The sequence below is a fragment of the Dipodomys merriami genome, unplaced genomic scaffold, assembly GCF_024711535.1.
Source record: "Dipodomys merriami isolate MVZ:Mamm:240054 unplaced genomic scaffold, mDipMer1.0.p SCAF_99, whole genome shotgun sequence".
Taxonomy (NCBI): domain Eukaryota; kingdom Metazoa; phylum Chordata; class Mammalia; order Rodentia; family Heteromyidae; genus Dipodomys; species Dipodomys merriami.
This window is the reverse complement of record NW_027206612.1, coordinates 4,287,044-4,304,177: the sequence shown is the minus strand read 5'-3', so window position 1 is coordinate 4,304,177 and position 17,134 is coordinate 4,287,044. Positions and strand designations below refer to the sequence as shown.

The window sequence follows — 17,134 nt, the reverse complement described above, 5'->3', positions numbered from 1 at the left end:
TGGTCTTGCATGCATGAGGCCCTGGGTTCGATTCCTCAGCACCACATAAGCAGAAAAAGCCGGAAGTGGGACTGAGGCTCAAGTGGTAGAGTGCTAGCCTTGAGCTGAAGAGCTGAGGGACAGCGCGCAGGCCCAGAGTTCAGGCCTTCACGACCGAAAAAAAAGTCTAAGACTAAAAAACAAGATCTAGAAAGTGGAAGCTACTGACTTGGGATCTTTTGTTCTGTTGTAACAATTCTTAATTCTAAGTTACTTCATAACAAGAATACCCTAAGACATCCAGTAGGCATTGAGGATTTTATTACTATTCTCATAAATGCTCAAATCTTAGTATTAGTGATTTGTTCCAAATAGATGTATTAGGGGAAACAGATTTCTTTTATTTCTAGTAATCATTCTCAATAACTTTACACACGTAACATAACCATGGGTTAAGACAGGTCACTATTGAGCGATGGGAGGACTCAAGCTGCCACCTAAGCTACATCTATCTGCCTTCAGGTAAATCAAGGCACTCTGGCCCGATCAGCTCTGCTGCTGATTGTACATCTTTCTGGTGAGGATAGGAGTTAGCGGAGGTGCACAGCCCTGCGCTCAGGCCGCCGCTCCGGGAGAGGCTGCCGTGAGCGGCCTTCTGTGTCCCCACGCTCCTCCCTTTCAGCTCTAGATGAAGGTGCTTGCAGCCCTGGTGGGCACCCTGGCCGTGGCTGGCACTGGACTTCTCTTGTCTTTCATCTTGAGAGGCAAAGAACCTCCTGGGGGTGAGTAACACAATCCTTTGTCTTTATGAAGACATTTTTCACCCTTGTTAAGTAGAAAACAGAATGGTAACTACTAACAGTCAGTAGAAATGTGTCCTGTTCACACTTCCAAGGCTAAAATTGTAATTCTTGAGTTTAGAAAGATTAAAATATAAGCCCTTTTGAAAAGAATGAATCTTCCTATGATATCAGAATTTGAAAAGTTTCGGAGTATGTTTGTTCATTTGCTACAGTTTTCATTTAGCAATGGTATATTTTCTGGGATTATGAGTTGCAATGTGAAATTATGTTTAAAATTCTACTGAAATATAGTAGCTAAAATAATCACCTTTTGGTAAACAGAAGGAGTGGAGAGACACACCTAGAGACGGAGAGGGACGGGAGGGCGACAGGTGATGCGGAGGCTCTGGGAGGAGCTTGTCCAGGCGCAGCTGGGCGGACCTCCCCGCCTTCCAGTGCTGTGCAAGTCCAAGACCTAGGAGCCATCACTTCCCTGCAGTGAATTTGTTTTAAAAGGAGGGTTGCAAGCTCTTTCCCACTCATTGGATTTTGGCAAGCAAGGGCTGTGAAAACAATGTCCAGGCACAGCTTTGAGCAAAAGCCAAGGACTTAGCATGGGCAGGAGGACCCTCAGGCCTGACGGGCTTTGTGATTTTGGAGCAGGCAGATGTTGGCTTTCTCCCTTTTCTGTTTGATTTCATTTCTCCTCGCTTTGCTTTAATCAACCCTTTTGGAGCCGGATGGCTTGCTTCTTTTCCTGAAGCATTGTGTTTGCTTGCATTGTGTCTGCTGGGTGTGTTCAGATGCTCGTGGGGACAGAGGGAGGGACGCATGGGGGTGAGTGGCCATCAGGACGGCGTCTTCAGCAAGTCAGAAGATGCGTGAGGGCTCCAGGAGGCAGGCCGTGCTCAGTGACAGAGCACCCACCCCTGCCCTGCTGGCCCCTTGGGGCACAGGCTCTCATTCAGTGAAGGAATCTTGGTCGGCTATTGCTTTTCCAGTGCTGAAAAAGTAAAATGTGACGAGGGTGATTTCACTGGAAACTTTTGGTAGGTCTGAATGTCTTTTGCTAAATGCACTTAATAAATAGGCGAATTGTTAGGAAGTCCATCATGGTCACAGGTAACCAAATGTTCACAAAGAGCAGCCGTCGGACATGGTTTGCACAGCTGAGCAGTGCGGCCAGCTCAGCCCCAGCCTCCTGTGGCAGCGAGTGGCTCCGTGTGGGGTCCTCACCGGCCGGGAGGGGACACGGCCCACTGAGCACAACCACCGTCGGGCTGTGGCCCAGAGGCTGTGTGAGCACGGCCATGCAGCTGGACTCAGGAGAGAGCTAGGGGGGACAGGGGGCCTGCTGTCTGTTTGAATTCTGCAGTGTGGTATTCCACAGGAAAGACTGGGAAGTTCCATGTCGGCAGCGTTGTGGAAGCAAGCAGACGCATGGTGGAACATGACCTCTACAGCACAATGACAAGGTAATGTGGCGGGAGGGAGGGAGGGCACAGGGCTGTCACGTGACCCCAGTGGAGGGGTGCACAGGGCTGTCACGTGACCCAAGTGGAGGGGTGCACAGGGCTGTCACATGACCGCAGTGGAGGGGTGCACAGGGCTGTCACATGACCACAGTGGAAGGGGGCACAGGGCTGTCACATGACCACAGTGGAGGGGTGCACAGAGGCTGTCACGTGACCACAGTGGAGGGGTGCACAGGGCTGTCACGTGACCCAAGTGGAGGGGTGCACAGGGCTGTCACATGACCACAGTGGAGGGGAGCACAGAGGCTGTCACATGACCACAGTGGAAGGGGGCACAGGGCTGTCACATGACCCAAGTGGAGGGGTGCACAGAGGCTGTCATGTGACTGCAGTGGAGAGGTGCACAGAGGCTGTCACGTGACTGCAGTGGAGGGGAGCACAGGGCTGTCACATGACCACAGTGGAGGGGAGCACAGAGGCTGTCACATGACCATAGTGGAGGGGTGCACAGAGGCTGTCACATGACCACAGTGGAGGGGTGCACAGAGGCTGTCACGTGACCGCAATGGAAGGGTGCACAGAGGCTGTCACGTGACCCCAGTGGAGGGGTGCACAGAGGCTGTCACGTGACTGCAGTGGAGGGGTGCACAGGGCTGTCATGTGACCACAGTGGAGGGGTGCACAGAGGCTGTCACGTGACCGCAGTGGAGGGGTGCACAGGGCTGTCACGTGACCACAGTGGAGGGGTGCACAGGGCTGTCACATGACCACAGTGGAGGGGTGCACAGGGCTGTCACGTGACCGCAGTGGAGGGGTGCACAGAGGCTGTCACGTGACCCCATTGGAGGGGTGCACAGAGGCTGTCACGTGACCCCAGTGGAGGGGTGCACAGAGGCTGTCACGTGACCATAGTGGAGGGGTGCACAGGGCTGTCACATGATCATAGTGGAGAGGTGCACAGAGGCTGTCACGTGACCATAGTGGAGGGGTGCACAGGGCTGTCACATGACCATAGTGGAGGGGAGCACAGAGGCTGTCACATGACCATAGCGGAGGGGGGGCACAGGGCTGTCACATGACCATAGTGGAGGGGTGCACAGAGGCTGTCACGTGACCCCAGTGGAGGGGTGCACAGAGGCTGTCACGTGACCGCAATGGAAGGGTGCACAGACTGTCAAGTGACCATAGTGGAGGGGTGCACAGAGGCCGTTACGTGACTGGAGAAGAGGTCACACAGGAGTGGAAATACCCCACGAGGCTCTGCACACACAACACCTATTTCAGTTTTCACAAACACCCCCAAAATGGTCCAGTTACCCCACTGTGCGCAGTAGGCCCTGAAGTTACATGCGTCCCTTGGCCCCAATATGAGTGCAGGAAACTCAGAGACGATGTTAAATTCTGTCCCCATCAAGAGAGGGAGCTGGTGACCGTGATCCAAGCTGTGATCCAGGTGTGATCCAGGGGTGATCCAAGGGGTGATCCAAGGGGTGATCCAAGGCACTCAGGCTAGAGGCTGGGTCCTGACCAGAACCACGGTTTGGGTGCAGTAGAGGAAAGGGGTCCTGATGCGAGTCTCCAAGTCATTGTGACACTACTATACACTACCATAGGAGTGGGTCACCTAGTCCAGGACCAGGAGGGCCCTATTGTCCACAAAGGAACAGTTCAAGAATGGCCTTGGGAAAATAAAGCAGGAGCAGCTTTGTGAAAATAAAGCAATGTATGCCCACACCCAAGAAGTGAGCCCCGACTGGAGAGTGGACAGACTGGACAGACTGGAACAGAACAGGACACTGATGACCCAAGACTGTAGGCTTTCATCTGTAGTGGTAGAGAAATCAGACCTGACAACTGGGGATCTGTAGAGGTGGATGGTCTGTCATGAGAACGTAGGATCTGTAAAGGTGGATGGTCAGTCCTGAGAACGAGGGACCTGTAGAAGTGGACAGTTAGTCCGGAGAACTGGGGACCTGTAGAGGTGGATGGTCAGGTCTGAGAACTGAGGACCTCTAGAGGTGGACTGTCAAGTCTGAGAAATGAGTATCTGTAGAAGTAGTCAGTCAGTCCAGGGAACTGAGGAGCTGAGGAGGTGGACGGTCAGTCCTGAGAACTGAGGATCTCTAGGGTTGGCCATCAATCCTGAGAACTGATGTTATGTAGAAGTGGATGGTCAGTCCTGAGAATTGGTATCTCTAGAGGTGGATGGTCAGTCCTGAGAACTGAGAATGTGTAGAGGTGGATGGTCAGTCCTGAGAACTGAGAATGTGTAGAGGTGGATGGTCAGTCCTGAGAACTGAGAATGTGTCGAGGTGGATGGTCAGTCCTGAGAACTGAGAATGTGTAGAGGTGGATGGTCAGTTCTGAGAACTGGGGAGCTATAGAGTTGGACAGTTACTCCTGAGAACTAAGGAGCTGTAGGAGTGGACGGTCAGTCCTGAGAACTGGGGTTTGTAGAGGTCAAAAGGCAGTCCTGAGAACCGGGGGAGCTGTAGAGTTGCAAGGTCAGTCCTGAGTACCGGGGATCGGTACATGTGGACAGGCAGTTCTGAGAACTGAGAATATAGAGGTGGAAGATCAGTCCTGAGAATTGGGAACCGGTAGAGGTGGATGGTCCTGAGAACTGGAGATCTGCGGAGGGAGAGAGTAAATCCTGAGAACTGAGGGTCTGTAGAGGTGGAAGGTCTGTCCTGAGAACTGGGGATCTATAGATGTGGGTGGTCATTCCTGAGAACTAGGTATCTGGAGGAGTGGATGGGCTGTCCTGAGAACTGAGGATCTGTAGAGGTGATCAGTCAGTCCTGAGAACTCAGGAGCTGTTGGGGTGGACTGTCTGTCATGAGAACTGGGAATCTGTAGAGGTGGATGGTCAGTCCTAAGAACTGAGGATGTGTAGAGGATGGTCACTCCTGAGAATTGGGGATCTGTAGAGTTGGAGGGTAAGTTCTGAGAAACGGGAGACCTGTAGAAGTGGAAGGTTAATCCTGCAAATTGGGGATCTGTGGAGGTGGGGAGTCTGTCCTGAGAACTAATGATTTGTAAAGGTGGACGGTCAGTCCTGAGAACTCGGAATCTGTAGAGTTGGATGGTCAGGTCTGATAACTGAGAATCTCTAGAGGTGGATGGTCAGGTCGAGAACTGAGGATCTGTAGAGATGGACTGTCAGTCATGAGAACTGAGAATGTATAGTGGTCGCTGGTCAGTCCTGAGAAATAAGGATCTGTATAGGTGGATGGTCAGTTCTGAGAACTGAGGAGTGTAGGGGTGGATGGTCAGTCATGAGAACTAGGAATCTGTAGAGGTGTGTGGTCAGTCCTGAGAACTGGGGATCTGTAGTGGTGAACTGTCTGTCCTGAGAACTAAGGATTTGTAAAGGTGGACGGTCAGTCCTGAGAACAAAGGATCTGAGGTGGACAGTCAGTCACGAAAACTGAGAATCTGTGGAGGTGGACGGTCAGTCCTGAGAACTAGGTATCTCTACAGGTGGACGGGAAGTCCTGACAACTGAGGATCTGTAGAGGTGGACAGTCAGTCCTGAGAACTCAGAACCTGTAGAGGTGAACGGTTCGTCCTGAGAACTGGGGATCTGTGGAGGTGGACAGTAAATCTTGAGAAACAAAGATCTGTAAATGTGGACGGTCAGTCCTGAGAACTGGGGATCTGTACAGGTGGATGGTCAGTCCTGAGAATTGGGATCTGTAGAGTTCAATTGTCAGTCCTGAGAACTAAGGAAGTGGAGAGGTGGGCATTTCATACTGAAAACTTGGGATCTGTAGAGGTAGGCAGTCCTGAGAACTGAGTATTGGTAGAGTATGATGGTCAGGTCTGAGAACTGGGGGAGCTGTAGACGTGGATTTTCAGTCCTAAGAATATAGGAGCTTTAAGTGTGGCTGCCCAGTCCTGAGAACTGGGGAACTGTAGAGGTGGTCAGTCATTCCTAGGAACTGAGGAGCTGTAGGGGTGGAAGGTCTGGGGAATCTGTAGAGGTGGATGATCAATCCTGAGAACTGGGGATCTGTAGAGGTGGATGGTCATTCCTGAGAATGGATTATATAGAGAGGTGGTTGGTCAGTCTTGAGAATTGTGATCTCTAGAGGTGGATGGTGAGTCCTGAGAAATGAGAACTTGGGAGTTCTCAGGACAGTCACTCCTGAGAACTGAGGAGCTGTAGGGGTGGATGGTCAGTTGTGAGAACTGGGGATCTGTAGAGGTGGACGGTCAGTCCTGAGAACTGAGGATCTGTAAAGATGGATGGTTATTCCTGCGAACTGAGGAGCTGTAGAAGTGGACAGTCACTTCTGAGAACTGGGAATTTGTACAGGTGGACATTCAGTCCTGAGAACTAGGGATCTGTGGAGCTTGACAGTAAATCCTGAGAACTGAGGATCTGTAGATGTGGATGATCAGCCCTGGTGGGATTTGTAGAGGTGGATGGTCAGTCCTGAGAACTGGGGATCTGTAGAGGTGGATGGTCTGTCCTGAGAACAGGTATCCTGTAAAGTTGGTCAGTACTGAGAACTATGGCTCTTTGGAAGTGGACAATCATGACAACTGAGGATCTATAGCGGTGGATGGTCAGTCTTAAGAATTGGGGATCTGTAGAGGTGGATGGTCAGTCCTGAGAACTGAGGGTCTGTAAAGTTGATTGGTCACTACTGAGAACTGAGGAGCAGCAGAGGTGGACAGTCACTCCTGAGAACTGGGGATCTGTAGAATTGGACATTCAGTCCTGAGAACTGGGGATCTGTAGAGGTGGACAGTCAGTCCTAAGAACTTAGGAGCTGTAGGGTTGGAGAGTCAGTCCTGAGGACTGGGAATCTGTAGGGGTGGACAGTCAGTCCTGAGAACTGGGCATCTGTGGAAGTGGACAGTCAGTCCTGAGAACTGGGGATCTGTAGAGGTGGACGGTCAGTCCTGAGAACTGGGGATCTGTAGAGGTAGATGATCAATCCTAAGAACTGGGGATCTGTAGAGGTGGAACTGTCAGTCCTGAGAACTGGGAATCTGTAGAGGTGGACGGTCAGTCCTGAGAACTGGGGATCTGTAGAGGTAGACGGGCAGTCCTGAGAAATGAGGATTTGTAGAGTTGGATGGTGAGGTTTGAAAACTGGAGGAGTTGTAAATGTGGATTGTCAGTCCTGAGAATGTAAGAGCTGTAGCAGTGGACAGTCAGTCCTGAGAACTGAGGATCTATAGAGGTGGACAGTTGGGGGCTGTCAAGGTGGACGGTCAGCCCTGAGAACTGAGGATCTGTAGAGGTGGACGGTCAGTCATGTGAATTGAGGATCTGTAGAGGTGGATGGTCAATCATGTGAACTGAGGATCTGTAGAGGTGAATGGTCAATTCTGAGAACTGGGATCTGTATAAGTGGATGGGCAGTCCTGAGAAATGGCATCTCTAAAGGTGGACATTCAATCCTGAGAACTGGGGATCTGTAGAGGTGGACAGTCAGTCCTGAGAACTGGGGATCTGTAGAGGTGGATGGTCAGTACTAAGAACTGGGCATCTGTAGAGGTAGAAGGTCAGTCCTGAGAACTGGGGATCTGTGGAGGTGGACAGTGAATCATGAGAACTTAGGATCTGTAGAGGTGGACGGTCAGTCCTGAGAAACTTGGGATCTGTGGAGGTGGATGGTCAGTCCTGAGAACTAAGGATCTGTGGAGGTGGACAGTCAGTCCTGAGAACTGAGGATCTGTAGAGGTGGATGGTCAGTCCTGAGAACTGGGCATCTGTAGAGGTAGATGATCAGTCCTGAGAACTGGGGATCTATATAAGTGGATGGTCAGTCCTGAGAACTTAGGATCTGTAGAATTGGACAGTCACTCCTGAGAACTCAGGAGCTGTTGGGGTGGAACTGTCAATCCCGAGAACTGGAATCTGCAGAGGTGGACGGTCAGTCCTGAGAACTGGGGATCTGTAGAGGTGGATGGTCAGTCCTGAGAGCTAGTGATCTATACAGGTGGACAGTCAGTCCTGAGAACAAACAATCTGTAGCTGTGGATGGTCAGTCCTGAGAACTAAGGATCTGTGGAGGTGAAAAGTGTCTCCTGAGAACTGAGGATCTGTAGAGGTGGATGGTCAGTCCTGAGAAATGGGGGATATGTGGAGGTGGACATTCAGTCCTGAGAACTGAGGATCTGTAGAGGTGGATGGTGAGTCCTGAGAACTGGGGATCTGTACAGGTGGACAGTCAGTCCTGAGAACTGGGGATCTGTAGAGGTGGATGTTCAGTCCTGAGACCTTGGGATCTGTGGAGGTGGACAGTAAATCCTGAGAACTGAAGATCTGTAGAGGTAGATGGTCAGTCCTGAGAACTGGTGATCTGTAGAAGTGGATGATCAGTCCTGAGAACTGGGGATTCATAGAGGTGGTCAGTCATGAAAACTAAGACTCTGTAGAGGGGAATGGTGAGTCCTGAGAACTGAGGATCTGTATAGGTGGATGTCAGTCTTGAGAACTAAGGATCTGTGAAGGTGGACAGTGAGTCCTGAGAACTGAGGATCTATAGAGGTGGATGGTCAGTCCTTAGAACTGGGGAATATGTAGAGGTGGACAGTCAGTCCTGAGAACTGGGCATCTGTAGAGGTGGATGGTGAGTCCTGAGAACTAGATATCTGTATAGGTGGACAGTCAGTCCTGAGAACTAGGGATCTGTTCAGGTGGATGGTCAGTCGTGAGAACTAGGGATCTGTATAGGTAGACGGTCAATCCTGAGAACTAAGGATCTGTAGAGGTGGATGGTCAGTCCTGAGATCTAAGGATCTGTGGAGGTGGACAGTCAGTCCTGAGAACTGAGGATCTGTAGGGGTGCATGGTCAGTCTTGAGACCTGGGGGATCTGCAGAGGTGGAAGGTCAGTCCTGAGAACTGGGCATCTTTGGGGGTAGATGGTCAGTCCTGAGAACTGGGCATCTGTAGAAGTGGATTTCAATCCTGAGAACTGGGAATCAGTAGAGATGGACAGTCAGTCCTGAGAACTGGGGATCTGTAGAGGTGGACGGTCAGCCCTGAGAACTTTTGATCTGTAGAGGTGGACGGGAATTCCTGAGAACTAAGGATCTGTAGAGGTGGACAGTCAACTGAGAACTGAGATCAGAAAATTCCTGAGAACTGGGGATCAGAAAATGTGAACTGGGAGTTCTTCATTTTAAACACTAATTTAAATAATAATTAACAGGAACCTTAATTTTCAATGTATGACAGGCACCAATGTCAATAGCAAGTATCATGGCTTCATATTACATATTCAGAAAATAAAGTACAGAAACCAAAATCACTAAGCAGGGGTCATTTTCACAAGCTTATCATTATGTTGAAAGTTAAGCAAAAAGATGTCATTTTTCAAGGTGCAAACTGTCATATGACAGTTGCTGACTCCTTCCAAATTTCTATTATTCCAGACAGCAAACACTCTACTGTCAATGTTAGCTACAGAACTGTGCTGTATTCTAAAAACAAATCAAAAGGAAACAGAAAAAAATATCCCCCATGAATTGATGTGTATTTTTGTATCTGAAATGGGTGGGAATTACCTGAGAAGAGAGAAAGACCATAGATGTGAACGCAATCCACGTTCAGTGTCTAGGCCTTCTGAAATAATGTCTCAGTCCTAGAGACGGCACTCAGGAGTGAGGAGGAGGGGATGCATACGTATATTAATCTGGAAAGTTTGCTTCTTGGTAGCTCTTGAGCAATATCCTCTATGACTATATTTATTTCCTTAATTCTGTTCCCACTGTGTGGAAGGCCTAGAGTAAATGTTGGGAACGCAGAGATGAATTTGTGTCCACTACCTTGGAAGTTCTCTCTCCTTGTGCCAGTAATGACATGGGTGTTGTGCTAGTTTGGGAAGGATCCTCGGGGCGGTCAGAAAGGGCTACGCGTGTTGGTGGGTAACGTGTTTCCTAACCATAAAAATTTTTTTTTTATTGTAAAGATACTATACAGAGGGTTACAGTTACATGAGTGAGGTAATGAGTACACTTCCTCTTGAACATTGTTACCCCCTCCATTGTTTTCCCCCTGTCATCCCTTCCCTCCCTACCTTCCCCGAGGTGTTCTTTTTTGATTGTGATTAAGTGATTACATAATTTCCGGAATTTCACAGTATTGTGGAATAATGATGCTCATTTAAAGTCACAAGTTCATTCTAACTTTCCTGGAGCAAATTGTCTATCACAGTCTATAACATATAACGGTGTTCACATGTTATACACCATACATGTGATCAGCAGCATGGGGATATTTAGTACTGGTTCGACCAGATGAGTGGGAGTTCTTTGTTTCTTAAGTCCTGTTAGTTTTGTCGTATCACCTAACATTTTGGATTTAGCATCCACTTATCAGGGAGACCATGTACCGTTTGTCTCTTCGCTCTTGGCTTACCTTGCTCAACATGATTCCTTCTAACTCCATCCATTTCCCTGCAAATGCCATTATTTTGTCATTTCTAATGGCTGCATAATATTCCTTTGTGTATAGATACCACAATTTTTGGATCCATTCATCTGTGGTGGGGCATCTGGGTTGTTTCCATATCCTAGCTATTGTGAACAGTGCTGCAATAAACATGGAGGTGCACGTGTCCTTGTATATTGGTTCCTGTTATTCAGGGTAGATGCCTAGAAGTGGTATGACTGGGTCGTAAGGGAGGTCAATCTTTAGCTTTCTAAGGACCCTCCAGACTGCTTTCCAAAGTGGTTGTATAAGTGTACATTCCCACCAGCAGTGTAATAGGGTTCCTCTTTCTCCACATCCCCTCCAGCATTTGTCATTAGCTGATTTGTGGATGTGGGACATTCTGACTGGGGTAAGGTGGTATCTCAGGGTTGTCTTTATTTGCATTTCCTTCAACACCAGAGATGATGAACATTTCCTCATGTGTTTCTTTGCCATTTTTATTTCTTCATTTGAGAAGTCCCTCTTTAGTTCCCTTGCCCATTTAGTAATTGGTTTGTTAAGTTTGGGAGGGATTAGTTTCTTGAGTTCCCTGTATATACAGGATGTTAACCCCTTGTCTGATATATTGCTGGTAAATATTTTTTCCCAATTAGTTGGTTGTCTTTCTAGCTTGGTTGCGATAGCTTTATCTGTGCAGAAGCTTTTTATTTTAAGGTAGTCCCATTTGTCGAGTCTCTCTCCAACTTGTTGTGACCCTGGGACTCTGTTCAGGAAGTTCCTCCCTGTGCTTATTAGTTCAAGTGTCTATCCTACTCTGTCCTGCAGTAGTTTCAGAGATTCAGGTTTAATGTTAAGGTCTTTAATCCATTTTGAGTTGCTGTTGGTGCATGGTGATAGGCTGGGGTCCACTTTTAGTTTTCTGCATGTGGCCGCCCAGTTTTCCCAGCACCAGCGGTTGAAGAGGGTGTGTTTCTTCCATTGTATGTCTTTGGCTCCTTTGTTGAATATCAGCTGACTGTAGGCCTGTGGATTTATTTCTGGATCTTCCATTCTGTTCCATTGGTCTTCGGGTCTGTTTTTGTGCCAGTACCATGCTGTCTTTGTTATTATAGCTCTGTAGGAGAGTTTGAAGTTCGGCATGGATAGCCCTCCCATATTGTCTTTATCCCCTAGAATTGTTTTGGCTATTCTAGGTCTTTTGTTGTTCCATATGAATTTTTGGACTGTTTTCTGTATTTCAGTGATGTACGTCATTGGGATTTTAATAGGAATTGCATTCAATTTGTATATTAGTTTTGGAAGTATTACCATCTTTACTATATTAAGCCGGCCTATCCAGGAGCATGGGAGGTCTTTCCATTTCCTAGTGTCTTCTGCAATTTCTTTCTTTAACTTTTTATAGTTTTCATTAAATAGTTCTTTTACATCTTTGGTTAGGTTAATTCCTAAATATTTTATTTTAGGGAGGTTATTGTGAATGGGGTTGCTCCCTTTATTTCCCTCTCTTCTTGTACATTGTCAGTGTACAGGAAGGCAACTGATTTTTGTGGGTTTATTTTGTATCCTGCTATTTTGCTGAAGTGATTCATGATTTCTAAGAGTTTGGGGATGGAGTTTTTGGGATTGTGAAGGTATAGTATCATGTCATCTGCAAAAAGGGATAGTTTACTTCTTTCCCTATGCGGATCCCTTTAATGTCTTTTTCTTGCCTTATTGCCCTGGCTAAGGGTTCCAGGACTATACTGAAGAGGAATGGAGACAGTGGGCATTCTTGCCTTGTTCCTGATTTTAGGAGAATTGGTTGTAGCTTTTCCCCATTAAGTATAATATTGGCTATTGGTCTGTCATAAATGGCTTTTATTGTTTTTAGAAATGTTCCTTCTATTCCTATTTTCTCCAGAGCTTTTAGCATGAATGAATGTTGAATTTTATCTGCATCTGTGGCGATAATCATGTGATTCTTGACCTTGGCTCTGTTGATGGGTTGGATTACATTTATTGACTTACGTATGTTAAACCATCCCTGCGTCTCTGGGATGAAGCCTACCTGGTCATAGTGTATAATTTTTTTCATGTATTTCTGGATTCTGTTAGCTAGAATCTTGTTAAGGATCTTTGCATCTGTGTTCATCAAGGAGATTGGCCTGCTATTCTCCTCTTTGGTTGGGTCCTTGCCTGGTTTGGGGATGAGTGTGATATTGGCTTCGTAGAATGAGTTTAGGATAGCTCCCTCCTTCTCTGTTTCTCTGAAGAGCTTGAGGAGTATGGGTATTAGTTCTTCTTTAAAGGTCTTATAGAATTCTGCTGTGAATCCATCTGGTCCTGGGCTTTATTTTGTTGGAAGACTTTTGATAACTTCCTGTATCTCGTTATAGGATATTGGTTTATTTAATTGGTTTACTTCTTCTTTGCTCAGTTTGGGCAACTTGTATTTCTCTAAAAATGTATCCATTTCTGCCAGATTTTCTTCCTTTAGAGAGTATAACTTTTGAAAGTAGTCTGTTAGAATTGTTTGGATATCTTGGGCACGTGTTGTGATTTTTCCCGTGGCATCCCTAATCCTGTTAATATGGGTTTCCTCTCTTTTTTTTTTAATTAATCTTGTCAACAGGCCATCAATTTTGTTTATTTTTTCAAAGAACCAGCTTTTTGTTTGGTTTATTTTAGTTATAGTTTTCTGATTTTCTAATTGGTTAATCTCTGCTCTTAATTTGGTTATCTGGCTTCATCTAGTAACTTTAGGTTCCATTTTTTCTTGTTTTTCTAGCTGTTTTAATTGCAACATGAGATTATTTACTTGGTCTGTCTCCATTCTCTTGATGTGGGCACTGAGGGCAATAAATTTGCCCCTCAGGACTGCTTTTGCTGTGTCCCACAAGTTTCTTTGTGAGGTGTTTTCATTTTCATTGAGTTGTAGGAAATGCTTTATTTCTTCTCTGATCTCTTCCGTTACCCAGGCATTGCTAAGGAGTGTGCTGTTCAATTTCCATGTATTAGAGAAATTTCTGTGGTATGCTTTGTTATTGAGAACTAGCTTGATTCCACTGTGGTCAGATAGGATACAGGGGATTATGTCGATCCCTTTGTATTTGCTTAAGTTCCTTGCATGAACTATGATATGGTCTATTTTGGAGAAAGTTCCATGAGCTGCTGAGAAGAATGTGTACTGTGTTGTTTTAGGGTGAAATACTCGGTAGATGTCAGTTAATTCAGCTTGAAGTATGGCCTCACTTAATTCGGTAGCTTCTTTGCCAATCCTCTGGTTGGTAGACCTGTCCTTTGGTGAGAGTGGTGTGTTAAATTCTCCTAGTATTATCGTATTGGGATCTATTTTATTCTGTAAGTTTGAGAGCATTTGTTTAACATATCTGGGTGCACCAATATTTGGGGCATATAAGTTGATGATGGTAATATCCTCCTCTTGGATTGTTCCCTGTATTAATATGTAGTGTCCGTCCTTGTCTTTCTGTACTGATTTTAATGAAAAGTTTATTTTGTCAGATATCAGGATAGCTACACCTGCTTTCTTACTGGGGGCATTTGATTGGTAGATCCTTTTCCAACCCTTCACTCTGAGTTTGTTTGTATGTTTGGCTGAGAGGTGGGTCTCCTGAAGGCAACAGATGGATGGGTCTTGTTTTCTGATCCAGTCCTCAGTTCCTTTTCTTTTAATTGGCGAATTCAGCCCATTTATATTAAGAGAAAGTATAGAGAGATGCATTGTTGTTCCTGCCATTCCGTTTTCCTAAATTTTTCTTCTTTCCTTTCCTCCTGTGCTTGCTCAGTTAGACTTTGAGTAATGCCTGTCTGGGGCAGGTCCCAGTTCCTGGTTGTTTTCTTCAGGTTGTGTCCCCCCTCTTAGAATTCTTTGTAATGCTGGCTTAATGTTTATGTATTCATTTAGTTTTTCTTTGCTATTAAAAGTTTTCAGTTCTCCATCGAATTGAATGCTAGCTTTGCCGGGTATATCAGTCTGGTTGGCAGTTATTGGCTTTCAGGGCTCGTATGGTGCTTTCCCAGGCTTTTCTTGCATTCATTGTTTGTGTGGAGAGATCTGCAGTGATTCTAATTTTTTTCCCATTGTAGTATAGCTCCTTCTTCATTTTTGCTGCATGCAGGATTGTCTCCTTATTATTCAGATCTATCATTTTTACTATAATGTGTCTAGAAGTGTTTCTTCTGGGATCTTGCTTGTTGGCTGTTCTATACGCTTCTGTTATGTAGGTAAGATGCTCCTTTTTGAGGTGGGGGAAATTTTCACTGATTATCTTGTTGAATAGGTGTTGCATTCCCTTGCTCTGGAATTCCTCACCTTCGTCCACTCCAATTATACAACGGTTAAATTTCTTGGCATTATCTGCTTGCTCTTGAATTTCCCTTTGGTTTAATTTGAGTGTTTTTTCCATATCTGTCACTTTTTGGTCCAGTTGGTGTATTCTGTCTTCTGTATCTGACACTCTACCTTCCATTTCATTCACTCTGTTGACCGTGGCTTCTATTGTGATTTGCATGGAGGAAATGGATCCCTTTATGGATTCAATGTTGGTTCTCATAGTACTGATCTCAGTATGCATTACCTCTAATTTGGCATTTATCTCACTTCTTACTGAGGTTTGTGCAGCTTCTATTTTTGCATGCTTCTCTTGTTTGATATCCTGTATCTCTTTTGATAGTTCATCCTTGTGTTCTTTCAATTTCTGATCAATTTCTCACTTTATTTCTTGAGTCATTGCCTCCAGCAACCCTTGGATGTAGCTTTTGTCTTCCATTCCTGCTTTGCTCCCACTGGGGCTCTCCCCTGCGTGGCTGCTGGCTTTTGAGGTTAGCTTACTGTCCTGGGTGGTCGTAAACCTTGTAATTTTTCTCTGTGATTTTTGCATGGGGGTTTAGGAGACTGATCTGCAATTTTGTTTTGGTGTGTCTGTCTTTGCTTGGTTGCTGATTCTGTATTGATAGAGAGAGTCTGTACCTGATCTGGGTTCTGTTGGGAGCCTATTTCCAGCTGCTGTTCTGACCTACTTAGGATTCTCGGCTCTCTGCTGTAGATTGCTGGCAATTCCCGCCTTTGGAAGGGTTGAGCAGCCTAGACTGTTTGTGTTTGCTCCTATGGGTGCTCTTGGGAAGATCAGATGCTCTGGATACACTCTCCCAGATACTGGAGTCTGCTATGGGCTCCTGATGTGTTTTTGTTTGTTTGTTTTAGGCTGGTTGTGGGCTTGAACTCTAGGTTTGGGTGCTGTCCCTCAGCTCTTCAGCTCAAGGCTGGCACCCTACCATTTGAGCCACAGCACCACTTCTGACCCTTTTTGCTTTTGTGATGCTAAGGAATCAGATCCAGGGCCTCATACATCCAAGACTATCACTCTATTGCTGAGCCGCCTTAACAGTCTGAGCTCCTGCTTACTATCAGGTGCTGGCAGCCTGTGTTGCCCAATTCCCAGCCTAGAGTATATGGGTGGGGTTTTGGCTTCTCTTGTCCTGAGCCGCCAGGTCTTTTGTTGTCACAGGCGTGCTTCCCGGGGAGTGCTGTTCCCTGTTTTTCTCCCCTCTGCTGAGGTGTATGCTCAGCTTTTGACTTCAGTTGGGAGTAGTTGGTTGTGTTGTTCAGGCACCGGATCCCCAGGCCTGGTTCTGGCCCCTGCCTGGAGCACGCTCGTTAGGCCTGTGCTGATGTGTATACCACCTAGGTTATGCAGCCTGGGGTACACAGTTCAAATTTCTTCTACTGTTGGTAGTCTTGACCCAGGGGCGCTGTTCCTGGCTTGGGCATTTAAGCTCCCTTCCAGGGGCGCTCTTGCTCTAGGCTGGCCAATGGAGTGTGCTCCACGGGCTGGTGGAACTCTCGAACAGTTCCCAGTTTTAGTGGGTCCTGTGGTCCGGGTGTTGGGGTAGGGAGTCTAGGTCAGGGTCTGGGGATTCCCTCCAGCTCTGGTCTCCCTTGAGGGATACACTGTCCCCTGTGGGGTACTCACCCTGGAGCTGGTTGTTTCTGTGTGGTGTAGGTTGTCAGTTGCTGTTGCAATCTGAGTTCAGTTGGGGTGGTTGCGGGCTGGGCTGGGCAGTGGTGGCTCTGTGTGATTCTTTTCTGTCTCTGCCTCTATCGAAGCTGTCGGGTCCCCAGTGTCCATGCTCAGGCGGCTTCTGCGTGGGTGATCTGCAGGCAGCCCCCTGTGCCTCTGGGACCCGGGCAGCCCCCGCCGAGTGGTCACAATCGGGCAGGTCTGGTGCCTCAGGCAGCTTCTGCGCGGGTGGTCTGCAGACAGGTCCCTTTGTCCCGCTGCCAGTGCCGGGCGGCTTTGGCGGGATGGAGCCTCTCTGCTCAGGTGGAGAGTGAGGGGTGGAGGTGGGATCTTCGTGGAGACTCCCAGCTGGTAGGTTTCTCTGTTCGTGGTGATCAGCTGGTCTGCAAACCGGTACCTCAGGCGGCTTCTGCACGGGTGATCTGCAGCCAGCCCCGTGTCTCTGGGACTCTGGCAGCCCCCGCCGGGCTGGCTGGCT

The 17,134-nt window shown here is 47.3% G+C and overlaps 1 protein-coding gene across 1 annotated transcript in view; it reads left to right on the top strand.

The window, feature by feature from the left end:
- Nucleotides 1–750: 750 nt before the first annotated feature.
- The window catches only part of Tpo (thyroid peroxidase), a 51,005-nt gene continuing 34,621 nt past the window's right edge, over nt 751–17,134 (top strand). The window contains exons 1-2 of the mRNA XM_070014667.1: nt 751–761; nt 2,152–2,236. Coding sequence (XP_069870768.1) covers nt 2,202–2,236 — 35 coding nt within the window. The 5' untranslated portion in view covers nt 751–761; nt 2,152–2,201. The remainder of the gene's footprint in view (nt 762–2,151; nt 2,237–17,134) is intronic.